This window comes from Desmodus rotundus, chromosome 9 (genome assembly GCF_022682495.2).
Source record: "Desmodus rotundus isolate HL8 chromosome 9, HLdesRot8A.1, whole genome shotgun sequence".
NCBI classification, from domain to species: domain Eukaryota; kingdom Metazoa; phylum Chordata; class Mammalia; order Chiroptera; family Phyllostomidae; genus Desmodus; species Desmodus rotundus.
In genome coordinates, this window is record NC_071395.1 from 91,257,582 (window position 1) to 91,277,508 (window position 19,927).

Sequence of the window (19,927 nt, forward strand, 5' to 3'; positions counted from 1 at the left end):
ATTGAAGTCTGTGGTGGAGAGGGGAGTATGGATTAGATAAATTATGAAGTCCAGATTATGAAATCATCAATGTAAACATTCAAGGCATTGATTTTTAAAAAAAAAAATTCTGATTAGTAGAAGCCTCTTCGGGCTTGCTCTCAAGTCCTTTTGCCTTGACTGCAGTAGTCTTGAGCTTTCTTAGTTCTCACTATTAATATTTAATGGGATCCCATCCTTTGAATTTTTCTAGGAGGCCTGGCCATAACTTGAGCCCCATGGTTTTCAACAATTTTACCTTCCAAGGAAACATTTGGCAATGTTTGTAGTCGTTTTTGATTGTCACAAAGAGGGAGGAAGGAGGAGGGTACTTTTTGCACCATGGACAGAGGCCAGAATGCTGCTACTTACCTACAGAGTACAGAGACAGCCCTCACAACAAAGAATTATTCAGCCTAAAACATCAGAGCTGCTTTTGAGAAATCTTGCCATATACTCGTTTAGGTAGCATTTGTGTGGCTTTTTAACAGTTTATGAAATGATTACCTTTCCTACAATTCATGAAATTCACATTGCAGGACTTTTATTAACAAGTAAGTTTGAGGAGGTCATATATATGACTTTGCCAAAGATCATATGACTAACCTTCACAGGACCCTCTTTGCATGCCACCCATCTTATTGTGGTTGCAAGAAGTAGGCAGTTGAAGAATGTTAATATAAAGACCACATTGTTTTTTCATATTTATCTTTCTCCTATACATGACCATAAAGTCAAACAGCTTTCAAGAGATGTCTGTGCTAAAACTAAATGCAGCTCTTGCTGTTGTTACAGTCTTTGCTAGCAAGTTTTGATGCTACCCTGCTATCTTTATTATGATACTACCCTTGCTCCTAGCATCCTTTCTCATAGTGCCATTCCACGGGCAAGTTTTTTCTTCTAGGACTGTGTGCTGCCCAAATGATTTTTTAATGGGACGTGATTTGGCAAATGTTAGACTTGTTCTAAAGAGTAGCTAATGAGTTCCATGTAGGCCAGGAAAACTTGCCACCTTGTTTGAGACACCTGAAAGTCTTTTTTCAGAGGAGATGTAAGATGTGGTTGGTTTTTAAAGTTCTTAGTTATAGATACAGTTACTGGAGAGAGCAAGTCACATCCCACCTGGGAATCAGGAGCCAACTCTTCACCTTAGCAGATGGTTGAAAACATGTAGGTTTTGTAAAGTATTCTTAGAAAACACAGTTTTAGTGGCTCTAAAGTATTACAAGTTTGATACATAGGTAGCACTTAGAGCTTCAATTAACTGGATTTCATATTATTAAAGAAGAAGCAAGTTTACTATATTACTTTGAAGGTTCATTTGTTGGAGAAATGGAGGTCTTAACAAACTAATCGTATTTTGTTAGCAGTGTCACAGAAGTATCTAGAAAGGACCTTCTGCATCTTTGGTGTTATGAGTGGGAAGCTGGGTTTTTATCAGACACTGAATTGTCTGTTTTCTCTGGCTCTTCACAGGTTCACCGGAACAGCCCAGTGCGCTCTGGCTGTGATGTGAATCCCTTCTGTGCACTGTGTGGCTCAGGCAGTGCCAGTATCATGCCTCCAGAAATCCACTATGAAGCCCCTCTGTTGGAACGACTATCCCAATTGGATGCTTGTGTTCACCCAGTTCTGGCATTTCCAGATGGTAAGAATGGCCTCAGAATATAGTCTAATAGATAAGACTTACAGGCTTGGCAATGAAAGATAATCAGCCAAGATCCTGGTACAACTCAGGTATTATGATGGTATCACTTTCTGCCAACAAAAGTCTTCTCTTACAATTTTGCCAATAGGATACAACAGATCCATCAGACCAGAATGTGCCACTAAAAAATTGTAACTTGCCAAGAGATTTCCCCCCAACCCTTCAAGTGGCTAGATGGGGTTTAGGGACAGTTGGCTCCTTCATTATACTCCAGTATATCTTTAAAAATGTATTGTCTGTGTGCCCCATGTTGTAAAATAGTATGGGCAGCACTGTTCTGAGAGAGTGTTTTCATTTTGGGGTGTACGTATTACTGGGGATGGTTACATGACAGCTTTCCAGGATGTGCATAAGCATAGATCTTCAATGTAAGCGTGTATTGTTTTTCTAAGGTCCATCTACCTGATAAACCTTTGCGTCTGCCAATTTTTCTTTTCTGCCTCTTTTTTTATAATTGCTCTTCTCCTGTTTCACAAAAGATAGTCATTCCTTTTACCTGTATTGAGTCTGTTTTCTGTTTTGTTTGGTTTTTCAATATTGAGTCTCAGTGTGGGTCTTGCTCCAGAGTATAAAAACTGTAGGCAGTAGGGACATCAAACAAAGGGACCATTTCCAAGAATTTATGGCGCCTGAAGGAGAATCCCATGGGAGTTAAATAAAAAAGTTTGAATTAAAAAATTACTGATGATGGAGGTACCTTTTTTGTTTAGATTCTATGCCTTACCTGTCTGTCATCTTAGAGTAAATATTAAGAGAATAACTGAAGTTAGACTTTGACTAAAAGTCTGATTGACTAAAGTAGGTTTAAAAGAAAGATTTTTTCTTCAGCTAATTAAGCTAAAATACATTTACATGGCAAAGTGTTGATAAAAATATTTTTAAAGCATTTGTAGTATTTTAGAAAATACCTTTACAACTATCTGAATATGATTTTTTTAAAAAAATTGTATTTCATATGGGGGAGGTACGTGAGCAAAAATGTTGAAACCACTGCTCTAGATAGATACTACAGGAAGCCAGTACTTTCATCTGTGTTGATTTTATTGATTTTTCAGATAATTTCATGGTCTGACCCCAGCCTGTGGGATGTAATTAGCATTTCTTCTCAAATGGTTGTGGCATTTTATGACTGTTTTTACTTTTCATTAGTTAAATTTTAAGCTTCCTTGGGGTGAGGTTCCATGTTTTTCTTCCTATTTTGTCCTTCATAACACTTTATAGATAGTCTGTACAAGTTTTTGCAAGGAGGATGACTGAAATGGGAGTACTTAAAAGGCTATCTGAAGAATGAGAATTATGTGAGATGTGAAATTTACTTGGTTTGGGGGGGTGGTTAGCATGAGTGGTATGTAAACTTTTTTTTTTCCTTAAAGAGGCAGTTGCTCAGTATTTTGGATTTTGTGAACTGTGCTATGTTTAGTCTATGGTGCAACTACACAACTCTGCCATTGTAACACAAAAGCGGCCATAGACAATAGGTAAACAAATGGTGTGGCTGTGTTCCAATAAAACTTTATTTATAAAAACAATCATTACTGATACGTATCCTAGACAATCTCCTCTTTATCTGTTCTTTAAATGATTGAATTCTTTCTTAGCCACCTAAATGCTGTAACAACTCCATGACTTGTTATCAAAACTCCCTTCCACTAAAGAAAGGGCATGGTATATATATATAATGTTTTTGCTGCCATTGACTTCTGGAAAGAGTATAAATATTTTGAAAACTTGGAGCATATGGATAGCAAGTCAGGCAGGGGTTTAGGTCAGGAATGGTACAGCAGTAAATTAACTTTATAACGAAATGGAAGACACTAAAACATTTTCTGTGCTTCAGATTCCAGAGTCATTGTCTTCCACCTTCTCTTACCATTTGGATTATATCTCATATACCTATTACTTGTATAGCATTTTGTGGTTGAAGCACTTTTTTTCACAACTTATTTGCTATTCTCAGTAATCTCGTAAGGTGTTACTTCAGTTTTCTAGATCAAGAAACGGGCTTAGAGAGATAATTGCTTTATCTCAGGCTAAATGACTAATGAGTTTAGATGGTTTATAGAATTCAAACTCAAGTCATCTGATGCCTGTCCTTTGTTTTTCTCTATTTGTGTTCCTTCCAAGCCAGGTTATTAAGAGAAGTTGGATTTCTACACAGTTCCGAACTGTAGCTGCAGACGAAGCCACAAGGAATACTTAGGAGCATTTCTTTGATTAGATACTCTCTCAGGTTTACTGTTTTGAATTGTATAGGCTCATATTTGAATAAAGAAGCCTGAAGCCTATGGTCATATTTTGATTCTGAATAGGCCTCTTCCATACTCATTGAATATTAGCTTGATAAACATGGTGATCATTTTTTTGTCAACAGTGTTATTACGTATAGTTTTGTATTGTCTCCTCTATCCTCCAGTCAAATATATCCAAACCACCTGCCTAACATCCTTCATTCTACCATTCAGCGTTTCTACTAGGAAGTTCCTATTCCCTGTTAACACTCTGTCTTTCATATCTATAGATCTGACCACTGCCCTTATACTTTCCCACTCCATCCCATTCCAAGCAACTATAGGTAGCAATGAGGGGGAAGGAAGGAAAGATAACATTTTCCTGTCTGCTTCTAAATGCTGTTTGTCCCTTTGTCTCTCTGTCTCACATACACACGTAGCTCCTAGCCATGACACTAGGATTTGGATAAGAGATGGTCGTTAAATTTTCCTTGTGAGACTGTAAAGGAGACTATGTATACTTTACTATACCAAGCTGGGTGTATGCACATATTTGCCTTTGGATAAATTAGACTTCTGTGAGTAATTAATTACTACATCTAATATTGTTCTTACTTGGGTAATTTTGCTTTGTCCAAACAACTGCCACATGCAGAATGTAATCTCTTGTAAACTGGAGGATTAGCAGGGCCACCACCCCAGAGGGCACCATTCTATGTGAATTGTGCCTCCTAAAGTATTGTGATTCCCGGTGTATCATTGTGTAGAACAATTAGTAACAGTGAGGACCAGCAGCCAGCATAATACTGTGTGGATCAAACATGTGCATCAGACCTGACCTCTGTGCCACTTTTTTGCAGCAACCTCTTCGTTTTCAAGTAGAACCATTTGTGTAGTTTGTGAAGATAGGAGCCAACTGCAGCTTGTAATCCTAGAGTTCTGTCTCCCATCTTGATGATTCCTCATTCAGCTTCCTTAAGCATGGCTAGAGATGATAGAATTTGAGGAACCATAAGCCAGGCAGGAAGGTGGAGGCTTTAGGTTCTGATAACCCTTTAGTACTCCAGAAGGAGGGGCTTGTTTCTTTATCACCTTACTTACAAGTAAGGTTAATCTTTAGCTTGAAATGTAGGGGGTATATACATAACCTTGGGGAAAGGAATATTTGTTAGGTTTGTGCTTAATAAGAGCACCACCTGCTGGCTATGAAGATCTGTGCTGTTTTGAGAGAGAGTTTGCCAAGACCACAGCTTGCCAGCAGGAGGAGGAAGTGAGCATTACAAACACCCCAAGAAAGTGTGTTTGAGAAAATGGTGGAAAGTATGAGTAAGACAGTCAAATGACTCATGGAATGACAGACCCTGGTGAGCCTAAAGTCAAGGTCTTTTCTTTTTGTTTGCAGAAATAGTAACTTAAGATAATGTTTTGAATTGCTTTTGTTTTCCTGTTACTGACCTGATCAAGGCTCTGCCATCACTATTTTCTAATAATAGCACTTTAATGCCATTGCCTGTGAATGTATGGAATGTATGAAATCCTCTAGCTGAATGGGTTCCTATCATCTTTTCCATTTCATATGCGTTTCTTTGCTTACTTCCAGGTCCACTATATCCATTCTAGTTTAAAGTTTTAGCTTATATAGATCTTAGGTCTTATTTCTTCCTCAGGTAGAATGTGACCTTACATCAGCAATTCCTAATAGATCATCTTTGTTCACTGACAAGGGGATTTAACTGAGTTCCTCTTCACTCTTATATGAAAGCAATTAAAACACAGCAAACTTCTAGCAAAGTGTAGTTGCCTAAGTCCCTTAAACAGTTTGTTATTATCCCTAACTGCTTATTCAGTGAGTTTGTAGGAAGAGTTCTTGATTCTCCTTAATACCTCACCTCCAAGTGTGTTTTCTGTTGTGCTTACGTGATGGTTTGATAGTGGCTGTTTGGATTTCATTAATTTTTTGAGAAGAGTCTGGGGTCCTGTGGTCCAACAAGACATGGTTGCTTAGCCTATGCTCCAATAGCCGGAAGAGGGGAGAGCTAGAGCACGGGTGCTGGGGTGTTACTAGCCTGATCTAGTCCTGCTGCCTCGTCTACAGATGAAGACACTAAAGCCCACTTCAGTGACTTGTTTTTTCCTCCTGCTCAGTCATGGAACCAGGACCCAAATCCGGCTCTACTTCCTTCCAGTCCATTGCTGTTTCCACACTCTCCTTTCTTCCCTGGCTTAATTTTTACTTTTAGGAGGGCAGTGACTGGGAAAAATGAAATCACTATGTTTTTGTAGTCCCATTCCATAGCCTTTGCCAAGTGGGAATGACTCTTCTGTTGAGGAAGTGTTCTCTCCTTTCTTAAGCCATCTATATACATTCCAGCTCAGCCCAGCTTTCAGAATGCCTCTAGACAATGCTTTATTTCCTGCACATCCTTTTCCCCAACCAACCCCTCTGAAGTAGAGCAAAGAATTTTACCATTAATATCTCTAAACTCAGTTCTCAACTGTTAATGAATAGGGAATCCTTTTAAGGTTTACTTTTGGGAAGTGGGAAGGAATCATACCATTTTATTGAGGGACTTCCGAGGGGAGGGGTTAAAAGGCTGGGAGGCCAAGATATCCAGTGTCCTGGGCCTCACCAGGATCTCCCCAACTTCAAGATTGTTGAATGCTGACATTTGTTTTCAGAATTGGGATAGGTACATTGTTTTTAAGTGTGAGAAAGAAAGAATGGTTATAGGAAAAAAATTCAGATGACAGTACTGTCCTCACAGACTATATCTCAGTACTTGGATATGTAGCACATACTTACTGCCATTAAAACTTTTAATAGTTTCCCTACTTGTTTCACTGCCTTAAGGACTGGTGATCTATATTCAGAACTAGAAAATAATGTCCTGAGGCTGCTTGCCCTTTCGGGAAATTTCATACCTAAGAATGGAACCATTCTATTAACTAAGGGATATATATGTTCATTGTAGTCCTGAAACATCTAGTGTTCAAATTTGGTCTTTGAAATGTCATGAAATCCATGTTCTGTACTACAGGAAAGAGTGGTTAAATTCTTTTAAACTGCAGAACTCTCTTGAAAAATATTCTGTTCTCTCCACTTCCTTGGGAATAATTTGAGAACCATCAGATTTCACCTGAGAATTAAACCTCTCCACTCTGGCCCAAAGAATAATCTCGTGGTGTAATGGCTAAGAGTGTGGGCTTTAGGATTATGCAACCTGACTTTGAATGTTGGTTGTTGCTAAATTATGTAACTTTGGACAGTTAATTCACCTCTCTGAACCTATCTTCTCTCTTTCAAAAGGAGCATAGTGGTGCTTATATGGAATTGTTATAAAGATTGAATGATGCACACAGGATGACATACACACACACAGTGCCGGCCACATAGTAATCAGCTCAGTAAATGATCGCTTATTGCTTTTTTTCTCGCCACTCCCCCGTCCCCTATCCTAGTGCAGATTGAACACATCCTCTACCCTCCCTGGGAGCCAAAACCTCTCACATATTTAGAAAATACAATGAGTGGAGTATATTTGTAGTAGTTCTGAAAAAGAGAAGGCATGCCGTCAATGACTAGAGTGATTTTTGAAAGATGGAAAACAAGATAACTGGAGAAATAAAACTAGAAAAAAGTAGCCCAAAGTACGTGTTAGGAGTAAGCTCCCGTGAGGGACGGGCTGGAAAGTTCCTTGCCAATAAAGGAGAAGGACACAGAAGTAAGGGTAGGGCCTGGGCATTTATCTGAGTGATGAATTTGAGCTCATTTTTGGGATAGCCAGGTTGGATTTTTCCCTCCTGTACTCCTGCTCCACCAGGTCCTATTTCAATCAGGCAGTATTGTTTCTTTCGATGCTGCAGTGGTGGTATAGACTTGGGGACTAGAACTTTTGAGTATGTCCCAGGTGGTTAATGGTTCCCTGGAGGAACTGGGAGCTAAAGAGAAATGCGCTGGGCTTCAGATTAAAAAGAACCTTGGAAGGTTTTTCAGAACCCTGAAAAAACCCACTCCTGTGTCCGTCGTGGTGAAATTTCAGAAGATTCAGATTACAAAAGGGGAAATCTAAGTTTCAGATTGCCAATAGAGGAATATGGCAAGAAATAGAAACGAAAGGCATGCAGATTGAAAAGAACAGTCTGTTTCTATATGTAGAAAATCCTAAGGAATCCACAACAGCAACAGTAAAAAATAACTATTAGTAATGAGTTTCTCAAGATCACAGGGTATAAGGTCAGTATATAAAAATTTACTATTATTTTTTATACTACCAATGAATAATTATAAGTTGAAGCTTTTAATAGTGCTATCAAAAATATGAAATACTTAAGAATAAATTGAACAATCTGAATGATCTGTGCATTGAAAACTGACAGACACTGCTGACAGAAAATTATAGAAAACCTTAAAGTACGGATAAATACCATGTTTGTGGATTGAAAGACTCAGTATTGACGGCAGGACAGATGGCGATTCTTCCCAAACTGACCTAATTGAGTCAGTTTAGTAATAGTAGCAAGCTTTTATTTGTTTGCTTGTGTTTTCAAAAGTTTAAAAGGAAAACAGACCATGTACAAGTGAGTAAGAATCCGTTTTGTCTTATTTGCAACACTGGTTGTTAGAATACAATGGAGTAAAGCTTTAAAAGTCTGAGATAATTGAGTCTAAAAAGATTAATTTGTGTCCTAACCAGTGTGGCTCAGTTAATTGGACCATCATCCTGTAAACCAAAAGGTCGCTGATTCAATTCCCATGGAGGGCACATGCCTAGGTTGTGGGTTTGGTCCCTGATCGGGGAGAGTATGAAAGGCAACTGATCAATGTTTCTCTCCCCACCTCTCTCTCTATTTCCCTTTCCCTCTCTTTAATCAATAAGCATGTCCTCAGGTCAGGATTTTATTTATTATTTTTTTAAGATTACTTTGTGATGCTGAATATTAACAAACCAGCTAAAAAGCATATCAGGGTGTCCAACCTTTTGGCGTCTCTGTGCTACATATGAGGTACACAAAAGCTGATGAGCAAAAAAAGGGTTTTCAGTAAATTTACATTCTCTGTTGGGCCACATGTGGCCTGCGGGCTGCATGTTGGACACCCCTGCTAATCTCCAGGGGGTTGGAGCTGTGGAGGAAGGTGGGGGAAGAATGGTATAGTTCTTAACTTTGGGGGAAAGATGTAGTACACAGTACAATGCTTGATAGATAAAGTAGACTGAATAATTGTTGAATGACTATATACTGATTAAATCTAGCGATGGAAGTAAGTTTAAATGTTTTAGTCTTTAGAAGAATAGAAACAGGATGTTTATCATAGTCTTTCAAACCAGTAGAGTTAATATAGCAGAGTACACAAAGAAAACTTATCTAACAAAAGGTATTTTAGATGTGTTGTGTTTTGTTTTTGAACTTGAAAAATAAGATGCAAAGTAACTTGTGGGTAGAATGACCAGTAAAATTCACATAAACATATATCCCATATAATAGTGCTTGCCTGCCAGGTCACCATGCCACTGGGCAAATGAAAGGATGATAGTTCTTACCCACTGGAGAGCCACATGGTGAAATCACCTCACTTCATGAGATGGGAGCCCAGAGGCCAGGTGTTTGTGGACTAACCTTTAGTGTTTTGTTTCTTGCAGATGTTCCCACAAGCCTGCACTTCCAGAGCATGCTGAAATCTCAATGGCAGAATAAACCTTTTGACAAAATCAAACCTCCCAAAAAATTTTCACTTAAGCACAGAACACCCATGCCAGGCAGTCTGCCAGATCCAACTCGTAAAGACAGGCACAAGTTGGTCAACTCCTTCCTAACAACAGCCAGTAAGTGTCAGAGGACCCAGGGAGCCCTCCTGTTACTTTTCCTGTTCCTTTTATGGATGCAGATTCCTGGTTTGCTATGGCAGTATGTTGGGTTGGAAATTGGTAACAAAGTCAGCTTACCGTCTACTTCTACTCATCTTGATTCTCTCAGATAGACTTGGAAAGCTGTTCCAGACACCGTGCATCTTGGGGCAAGACCCATAGTGCTCAGTGAACATCCAGCAGTGGCATGGCATTGGGTTCATCTGTGGGCAGGCTGTCTTCTATAGCCTGGTGTCTCTTTTCTCTGGTGGAGGACCCTGTGGGCTCCCTGGTCATTGTGCTGTTTGCTAGAAGCTTCAGTCCCAAAGGACTGGCCTGCTGCCCTTGGTGTCTGTCATTGGCCTAGTGAGAACTCAAGCTCAGAACTTAAATAAGAAAAGATTGAGAGAAGATATTTCACAGCTCTTTTTCTGTTCCCCTCTTCAGAGCTGTCCCATCACCAAACCCGGCCTGACAGGACCCACAGGCAACACTTAGACGATGTGGGGGCCGTGCCTATGGTGGAGCGAGTGACAGCGCCAAAAGCAGAGCGCTTGCCCAACCCACCGCCACCTGTGCATGACCCAAACCACAGCAAAATGAGATTGCGAGACCATTCATCTGAGAGAAGTGAAGGTAGGGCCAGGCCTGGCACCTCTACCTGCATTTGCACCCGCTCAGGGCTTTCTGGGGCAGCCTGTACTTCTCCTAATTGCCCCCAGCTTTGTCCTTCACTCTAGGAAGGCAGAGTAGAGAGACTCCACTGCTCCTAAATGCAGGCCACTTCTTACTGCTGCAGCAACCTCTGCCCAGCCCCCTGCTTCACCTTTTTATCCTCTAGGCTTAGAAAGCATTTTTACCTTTACTGTGTATTGCTCACATTCCTACTTTGTGTAGAAGTAGAGCTGGTTGAGGTAGCCACATAGTCCCATTTTCTGTTGACTTCTGCAGTGTTGAAGCATCACACAGACTTGAGCAGTTCGAGCTACTTGGCAGCCTCCCACCATTCACCGCACAGTCCCTTGGTGCGACAGCTCTCCACCTCATCAGACACCTCTGCACCCTCCAGCTCCAGCCCACAGGTTACAGCCAGCACATCTGTAAGTACCTGCATGGAGTTGGCCGGACAGCCCCTCTACAGCTGCGGCTCATTTAAGTATTTCTGGGGGACAGTGTAGAAAGCGCCCTATGAAGCCCAGGGCAGCTGTGGGGACTCAACTTACCATGATGTTGTGTGTCTTTTTCAGTCATAGTGGTGGTATGTTACCTGCTGCTGTTTTTCATCATAGAAATGGTTCTGTGCTGGTCCATCCATAGAAAGCTTGATGTAGAGACAAACCCTTAAAGTGGTCTATGACTATTCAAGATCTGTGGGACTAAGTTTCACACAGCACTCAACAATGTCATGGCTCTAACCCTGTTAGTCTAAGAAGTAGGCAGGGAGAAGGGATACAGGAGCGATGCCTGTGGGCATTGGAGACATTTGATTTCCCTGTTTTTACTGTACTGGTGAGTGGAGCTACAGTATTATGGAGAGTAAACACTGGGTGTTAGGGTGCCTGGAACCAAAGTGAGAAGGCAGAACCCATGCCTTTCAGGTGCATAGAGCAGAGTTACAGATCCAGCAGGCCGCTCTGGCAGTACTTCACATGTGAACTCACATTGACTTCGCAAGTACCTATCAGAAAGCCGTTCTCAAAGCCGTTCCAGACTCACGTTCCTGTTAATTTTGTTCGAATACTTGAACATACATACCTGTAGCTGCTTTGTGCCACTAAAAGGTCCTTTATATAGTAGTAGTAGTAGTAGTAGTAGTAGTAGTAGTAGTAGTAATAATAATAGTAATAATAACAAAAAATACTGCCACTGTAATGTTTGTCAGTGCTAAGTGCTCTACATGTGATCCTTCAGTCCTATAATACCTTTTGAGATGTAGTTGGTATAAGTTCCCATTTTATAAACAGGGAAACTAAGGCTTTCCAAGGTTAAGGAAATTGCAGAAAGCAAGGTGACTTGTGCAGGTTATAATTGTGATTCAGACCAAGCCATCTGGCTGCAGAGCCCACTCTCTCACATTGCACTACTTAGTGTTGGCCACAGGGGCGCCCCATTGCAGAGACACCTTATGCAGGTGCTTTGAAGCCCCTTCAGAGCTGACAGATCTAAGCCCACAAAATGTACTCAGTACGTTCCTGTGAATAGGTAGGAATTCACATTTTTCTCTCTTTGCTCTTAAAAATACTGTCTTTTCCAAACAACCTCTTTGTTCCTCCCTCTTCTTCACCTCCTACATCCACAAATTTTGCCTAAATAGATCTGTAGTATCTACCTTAAACTCAAATTACCCATCAGCAGAAGGTCTCAGATAACCAAAGGAACAAATGATTTCAACTCTTAAATTGAGGACCTGGCGAGACCTCACTATTTTCTTACCTGCCAATCGTCCTGTGCCTGCAGAATGTTGACTTAGGCCTCGATTATTTGAAATGTTTATTTATTGAATATAATTTTTTTAAAATCTGGATTTATTTAATAGAGTGAAAGACCAGATTTGATAGTCAGAAGGAGGGATCTGACAAAACTTTTTTTAAACCTCTTCTCATCTTTCTTCGGATGTGCAACCATGTTTGGGAACCACTTTCCATTCCCATCCACTGTTCTCTGCCTCCAGTTCTGAACAGGAGAGAGTAGTTACGTTAGACTAGATGAGTGCCCAGTGGAATGAAAGGTGGGCACTCAAGCCTATTGAACAGTCCCACGACCTATTCATGCCTCTTTCCCTCCAAGGTACTAAAAGCAGGCCCAAGAAGATTCGGGGCAAATCCATACCTGTTTCAGTCCGTGGTTTCACATTCATCCTTGATTAAGATACAGGGAAAGCTATCTCTTGAGGCTTTCTTAAGGAACACTTCTTACAGTAGGACATTTCAACAGAGATTTTACAGTGGCAGAGGCCTTTGCCTATGAGGTCACTAATCCTTAGCTGCAAAACTCAGCCACGCAAGATTTGCAAAAGTCTCTTCAACCATTTTGGTTAACCAGTTACCCTAAATTTGTGAGGTCAGTGATAGTCTATTGCAGCAATTTTCACCTGGTATGCTGCAAGGATTTTTAAAACATGTAATACTTGACTGTTTAGTCGGGGACACTGACCTCTTTTTCCCTTAGATTGTCAAATAAAAATGACAACAGTCAACAATAGCCATCTGGTGTGGATGGATCAAGATTATACATATTTTTTTGGTGTGCCACAGAATTTTAGTAACTAGTTTATGTGTGCCATGAGATGAACAATGTTGAACATCGGTGATATATTCTTATTTGATAGAGAAGGAAGTTGAGGTGAAAAAGACATTGCTAGTTGTGTAAAACAGCTAAACTACTGTACCAGGAAGCCCTGCCTATCCATGTTCTCTGAGAATGTCCTCAAATGATGGTCCGAGTCCAATATATGTCACCCTCCAGGAACGGAGTACAGTGGTTAGTTGTAGGGAACAACCTCTTCCTCATCTTCCTTCACTGACCCCTTCTGGGCTGACCACAGGTGGTTTGGGTTTAAATGCAGCCTCTTAGGTGTTTCCAACTGTGTTGTTGCCATGGCAGCATGTTTGCCATCCACTGTTTCTTTCTGGCCTCTCACAGCTCAGTTGTCAGTCTCTGTCAGGGTAGGGTGTTTGCTCTCAGGCCACAAACAGCTTGTGGACTTCTTCCTTCATCTTAGAAACGAAGCCCTCTGGCTCCCTGCTTTATTCCCTCTTGGGTCTCCCAACTGCTGTAGATGCCTACCTCCTCCTCTGATAATTGGATCATTAGTCTTCTTTCCTTAGCTGAGTTTGATCTTCTCAGCTTCCTATGAAAGCGAATGTCCTTTCTCCAGGAGTGTGAGCTGTAGAGCCTGGTCCTCTTCTCCTGTTTGGTTCTATTCATCTCCATTAATACAGCTAGAAACTTTCAGCTCTTTCCCCAAGACTAGTAGCCACAAAGAAAGTAAATCACTTAGGGGCCGAGCAGGTAGATGATACAGATTTAGCTGAAGAGTTCAGATCTACAAGAAGGAGGCATTTTCATGACATCCAAGGTTAGAGGGTCTGTTGAGCTGGACCAGTTCTTGGGGGCTATCTTTCAGGATGAGGGAAATCATCTTTATAACCTGAAGAGTCATCACTAGGTTTAAATATTGTTTTTAGGAGCTACTGTGGATCTTAGTCACAGACAGGGATAAAAGGGGGAAACTAAAGGGATTTAAAGGAGGGAGAGAGTAGTAAAGGTGTGTATGAAGGAGTACGAGGAACTACAGCAATTGACTTGAGGGCCCATGGTACCCACCCCTGTAAAATTCATAGGAGTCTGTTTTCATTTGAGCCCATAAAGGGGGAGGGTGGACAGTGAGGCTTGTGCACGGGAACTACTTCTCAGGACCACCTAGTAGTTTTCCTGAGGACTTTATTGTGGGAGACCATCTCCTACATGCAAGCAGCTGCTGCCCAGCTCCCACCCAAGATGCTCCCAGATGCTGGGGCATAAGTCTCCGGTGTATGCTTTGAGGTTTGTAGAATCGTGCCTCTGTTTTAAACTTGCCTTTGTCTTACAGCAGCCAGTAAGGAGGAGGAGGGGAGAGAGCTCATTTGATATTAACAACATTGTCATCCCAATGTCTGTTGCTGCAACAACCCGTGTGGAGAAACTGCAATACAAGGAAATCCTTACTCCCAGGTAGAGGCCCTAAATAATAGGCTTTTCTCCCCATTGTTCCTGTTATTGCCCTTTTTCCTTTGTCCCTTGTCACTGAGCTTTGGGTCCTAGCCTTAGATTTTGTCTTCTCTTCAAGAAGTAGTTGTATGTAATAAAAGTGAAATTATTTCTCATTAGTTCTCTCTCATTCCATTATATAAGTCTAACCAGACCATAGGCCACAAATTGTTGATAGGCATGTTTTGTTCAGCACATACAGTGTGTTTTAAAATATTGAATATGTTGTCACATCAAAGTAGGATTTCACTTGTGAATCTTTTTCTAGCTTTTGTTGACAAATCAGAAGATCCTTGTGTGTGCATTCCCGTATGGTAGCAATAAGCTGGTGCTGAACAGGGGTGGCCCCCTTTAAGCAGGTTCCTTTGCTTGAGTTTCTCAGTCTCCAAGCCTGCATCCTGGTTTCTGGTCCTTGTGGGTGTTTGAGTGCGAGGCCTCTGGAAGAGGCTGAGGAGGTCAGGCTTTGAGAGGGGAGAGCCTGCCCAACAGAGAGCAGTGTCACTCATAGCTGCAGGGCTGTCGTTCTTGCAGGGACACATTTATCCTTCCCAGGTAACCTGCCATCTCATGATTGTCCCTTCTTGGTGTTTTGCAGCTGGCGGGAAGTCGATGTTCGGTCTCTGAAGGGGAATCCTGACGAGGAGAATGAGGAGGTAACAGCGTGGTCATTCTTTCTGCATGTCTTAGACACATGTGGGTGCACACGTCCAGATGCCTCAAGACCTGTGGGTGTCAAATGGAAGCTCATATTCTTGTTTTGACCAGAAGGAGCCTAGTATGGTGTGGGGCTGGCTCTAGAATTGATCTACCCATACTTAAAGCTCAGCTTCCTGGAGGAAAGAGGGAATCAGTGAAGCTGCTTTATTGCAGGTCGAGGACCTATCCGATGCAGCCTTCGCCGCCCTGCATGCCAAATGTGAGGAGATGGAGAGGGCTCGGTGGCTGTGGACCACGAGTGTGCCACCCCAGCGACGGGGCAGCAGGTGATGGGACAAGGAGTTTGGGCCCTGACTCTGGGTGGAATTACCACTGCCTCTCAGTTGCTTTTCATGTGTGTCTACTGGCAGTGGCTGAGAATATACAGGTTCCTTGGGTCTCCTGGACCCAGTGAGGGTATAAGCAGTCAAGTGCTGGGCCCTTGCTGAGTAGGTAGTAATCTCTTAGAAGAGTAGGCTGTCTGTGACATTTGGAGGCCTCACCACCAGCTGTCCTTTCTTTGGACAGTTTAGTATGGTTTTGTGGTCCTGCTTGAAAGAACTGCCCCACCCTGTCTCCAATTGTGGTTAACAGTGGCAGAAGCGCTCAGGATTCTCAAATAGAAGGATTTAGACTCTTGATTTTGCTTTTTTTTTCTTTGACTATAATTTTCAAAGTCTGGACTAATTTCCCTCTCCCTGTAAATTCTAGGCATTGAGCAGATTAGCCCTGGCATTGTTCAGCCCTGGCTTTCTCTTGGGATGATAGGCGCACACAGTTCTTAGATGTCATATTGTGTAGCTGCCTCTTTACATGGTAGTGGAGGAAATGAGGGGATCTGGTATTCTAGGGAAGAGCTGTTGGTGTCAGTCTATCTTGACTTCTCTGGTTGGGATGCTTTTTTTCATGCCTCCTCTCCAATACCCCCTATCCCCTCCAAATAAACACCCTAGAGATTCCCCTATTACTTGGGCACTCAGATCTGCATTCATTCCTGTACAGGTCTTACAGGTCATCAGATGGCCGGACAACCCCGCAGCTGGGCAGTGCCAACCCCTCCACCCCCCAGCCCGCCTCTCCCGATGTCAGTAGTAGCCACTCTTTGTCAGAGTTCTCCCACAGTCAGTCCCCTAGGAGCCCCATCAGCCCGGAACTGCACTCAGCCCCCCTCACCCCTGTGGCGCGGGACTCTCTACGACACCTAGCCAGTGAGGACACCCGTTGTTCCACACCAGAGCTGGGGCCAGACGAACAGGTGAGGGGTGCTGCCTTTGCATGGGGTTGGTGGGTGAGGGGTAGGATTGGGAAGGGACAGCACCTGCTGAAGATGAGTCTTACTGTCATGGCTCTCCCTCCACATTTTGAAGTGGACAAAGGGTTGCACTTGAAATCGACCTTCTGAAGGTACCATCGACCTGTCCGTTGTGAAAGGGTGCCCACTCAGTGAGGGGTCATCCCGGACCCCAGGAACTCTAGAGAGAGACTGGTCAGGGACTCCATTCCACACATTTTGGGCCAGGGTCTTGGGGCAGGAGGCAGGCTGGGACTGGGTCCTTACTAAGGCAACCTGTCTGCCCACAGTCGGTCCAGCCGTGGGAGCGGCGAACCTTCCCCCTGGCGTACAGTCCCCAGGCAGACTGTGAGGACCAACTGGATGCTCAGGAACGGGCAGCCCGCTGCACTCGGCGCACCTCAGGCAGCAAGACTGGCCGGGAGACTGAGGTGGCACCCACTTCACCTTCGGCTGTCCCCCCCAAGAGTCGGCATCTGGCAGCAACAGTCACAGCTCAGCGTCCCACCCACAGATGAGTGGGATATGAGAATCTAAACAGACTCACTAACTATATTGGCATTAAAGCTTCAACAATCTCTGCGTTTGATATTCAAACATCATATGCCGGAAATTTTCACAGTTTTTAGTGAATTTAACGATTTAGATTCTACTTTGGTAATTTTTTCTTGTTCTGATTTTTGTTTTGGTTTTTTGTTTCCATGTTTTGTTGTCACACCTGAGCACTTCCTCCAGTTGGCAAACAGAAGTTCAGGATAAGAGCCTGCCAGCCTGGTCCTGGCGCATCCTCTGCACTGTTGAATCACTGGACTTAGTGATGTTTGATGATCACCTCTCCCTCGCACCTGTGAGCAGGGTGGAACAGCCAAGTGGGCAGATGGAATGTAAAGCTGCAGCTCAGTATTGCCACCTTAAGTTAGGGCAGGGAAGAACAGCTCACTCTGGGCTTCTTCCTCCTCTCCTCCCCATCTGTGCCCGGATCCGCTCTGGCCCTCCTGGCTGGCTAGGTCTCCTTTGGTCATCTGTGCTGGAGCGTACCCCTCACCCAGATCATCTTGGCCATAGCTGCCAGCTAGAATGGCTTCCCCTTGTCATCAGATCCTGGAGACTAATGTTGGGTTTCCTCTGCATTTGGTCATCTGTTTCAACTCCTTAACTGCAGTTAACTTGGCTGCGACTGCTCAGGTCCCCATCCTGCCCCTTTGTACCCTCTTGTCTGCTCCCCCATGCCATCCATATACATACCCACGCACACCAGTCCTTCCACTTGGACCTTTTTACCCTGTTCTTGTCCATGAAGGTAGAGTTAGGACTACTTAACCTCTATTTCCACTCCTCTGCAAACCTAGGGGTCTGGGAAGGGAGCAGCCATTTCTTCTGTGTAAATTCTGTTTTCCCTGCCTGATTTATTTAGTCATGTTTCCTTCCCATCCAGGTCTCTGTCCGTGTCAGTTAGGTCCTTCCTCTTTTAAGCTTCCCTTTCCTGTGGAATGTTGTCTGGTCCCAGCCGTGGTTCCCATCACTCCCCCGTGGTCACCCCCTTGGTTGTTAACCTTGTGCCTGTCTTATGTATGATCACATTACCAAAAAGGGGGCAATAAGATTTTAATTTTAATTTTTTTTTTTTTTGCCATTTTGTAATCATATAAAAATAGGCAAACTGCTTAATGGTTGGGGTTTTTTTCACAATTTTCAACATTAGTGATTTTTTTGATTCTGTTTGCAAGTTAAAGGGTTTGTCATTGTTTCTTTAAAAAAAAACAATAATGCACCATATCCCTATGCATAAAGTGCTTCTTCTATTTATAAGGTTGAAAATTCTGAATAACCCTTTTAGCATTGTAAAAAAAACAAAAAAACAAAAATGGGAAAAAAAAACCTTGTATTTTGTAAATATTTTCTTTTTCTGCTTTGAGCTGTGTATTGGCAGCGGAACATGTAGCTGTCTTTGTTCTATAGAAATGCTTTTCTTCAGAGAAGCTGATCTTTGTTAATGTCTTGATTATGTTCACAAAGCACAGACTAGTGCTTTAAAAAAAAAAAAAGGAAGGAAAAAATGAAAAAAATAATAAAAAAAAGTTACAGACCGTTGTGTACTGGGCCTTTCTTGACATTTGGATGGTGGCAATGGTGGCAGCTTAGGAGCTGGCCTGCGGGAACAGTTCTCTGGTGTCCTTGGGCTTGCTGTGAACCTTGGGGCATCTGCACTCTGTGGGCACTGGGGCCGGGTCATCTGATGGTCACCAGAGAGGCTGTGGTGGTTTTCATGAGTTGGTAGGGTTGGGGAGGGTAAGAGTGCCAAGAGGACGGGGGTTCTATGTAGATCATCTTATTTTTTTAAGATTCTTAAAATTTATTTTTAGAGAGGGGAAGGGAGGGAGAAAGGGAGAGAAATACCCATGTGTGGTTGCCTCTCGCGTGCTCCTCCCACTGGGGACCTGGCCCTTGACCCAGGCATGTGCCCTGACTGGGAATCAAACCGGCAACCCTTTGGTTCACAGGCTGGCACTCAAGCTACTGAGCCACATCAGCCAGGATGGATCATGTTTTTTACTGGATGTAAAGTAATTGACTATAGCTTCTCAGTGTTTCTGTCTCTAGTGAAGCCAGCAGTATGACATTTTATATCTATTCCAAATTGCTCTTTAATGGAGATTTCCCTTTTATCGTTGACCTTTTTGGGGGTTGGGGCCAATGAGAGTATGTATTTTGTATGGACCTTAAGCTGCTTCTCACCTGCTACCTGAGATTATAGTATCTATTTATAAGGAGGACAAGTGCTTGATTTTCTTTGTACAAGGTGAATAAGTGGGTGGGTTTGGTTCTTTGTCTTTTTCCTTTTCACAGCAGTCAAGTTGAAACAGCCAGTGAGGCTGCCTGTCCTGGACACGAAAGCGGGAGTTCCAGGTAGCGTTTCTCTCTGGCTGCCCTGTTGCTGCTCCTGTGGTTAGAGTTAGGATCTTCTCCACTAAGCTTCTGTCTGCAATGGATAAGGGAAAGCTGAGAAAAGTCCTGTTTTGAAACCGCAAATCTAAAGGCTCAGTGTTGAGACCTTGAACTGATTACTAAGGAACAATATAATGGGTGGTTTTGTTATTGTTTCCCTTTGTGACATTGCTGAGGGTTGACTTAGCAGACCCATTGCCCAAGGCTTCTCCAAAGGGAGGAGGAAGGCAGCTGTGTGGGCCTGGGACGGAGCTAAGCCATTTCCTTCAGCTGATTTGCCTAGTGTTCTGCTTCAGCCCCAGGCCTCTAGGCTAATTTCCAGGGATGAAAAGATTACACCCACCCACTCCAGCCTTCTCAGATCTTAAAAACTCTGGGCTCGGCCCAAGGGGATTGACCCCATGGTTGAAGAGGCTAAGAACTCTTTTGTCACCTTGAGGGCCCCAGA

The 19,927-nt window shown here is 42.8% G+C and overlaps 1 protein-coding gene across 6 annotated transcripts in view; it reads left to right on the forward strand.

Annotated features, from left to right (window-relative positions):
* Positions 1 to 18,645, forward strand: part of KANSL1 (KAT8 regulatory NSL complex subunit 1) — a 158,010-nt gene extending 139,365 nt beyond the window's left edge. For 4 of the 6 annotated variants that reach the window (XM_024573062.4, XM_045182476.3, XM_045182477.3 and 1 more), the window contains 9 exons: positions 1,495 to 1,666; positions 9,594 to 9,776; positions 10,245 to 10,433; positions 10,749 to 10,897; positions 14,389 to 14,510; positions 15,142 to 15,199; positions 15,417 to 15,529; positions 16,245 to 16,497; positions 16,824 to 18,645. In XM_024573062.4, coding sequence (XP_024428830.2) covers positions 1,495 to 1,666; positions 9,594 to 9,776; positions 10,245 to 10,433; positions 10,749 to 10,897; positions 14,389 to 14,510; positions 15,142 to 15,199; positions 15,417 to 15,529; positions 16,245 to 16,497; positions 16,824 to 17,051 — 1,467 coding nt within the window. In that variant the 3' untranslated portion in view covers positions 17,052 to 18,645. The remainder of the gene's footprint in view (positions 1 to 1,494; positions 1,667 to 9,593; positions 9,777 to 10,244; positions 10,434 to 10,748; positions 10,898 to 14,388; positions 14,511 to 15,141; positions 15,200 to 15,416; positions 15,530 to 16,244; positions 16,498 to 16,823) is intronic. The other 2 variants (XM_053911764.2, XM_053911763.2) reach the window with 1 other exon arrangement.
* The last annotated feature ends 1,282 nt before the right edge of the window (positions 18,646 to 19,927 follow it).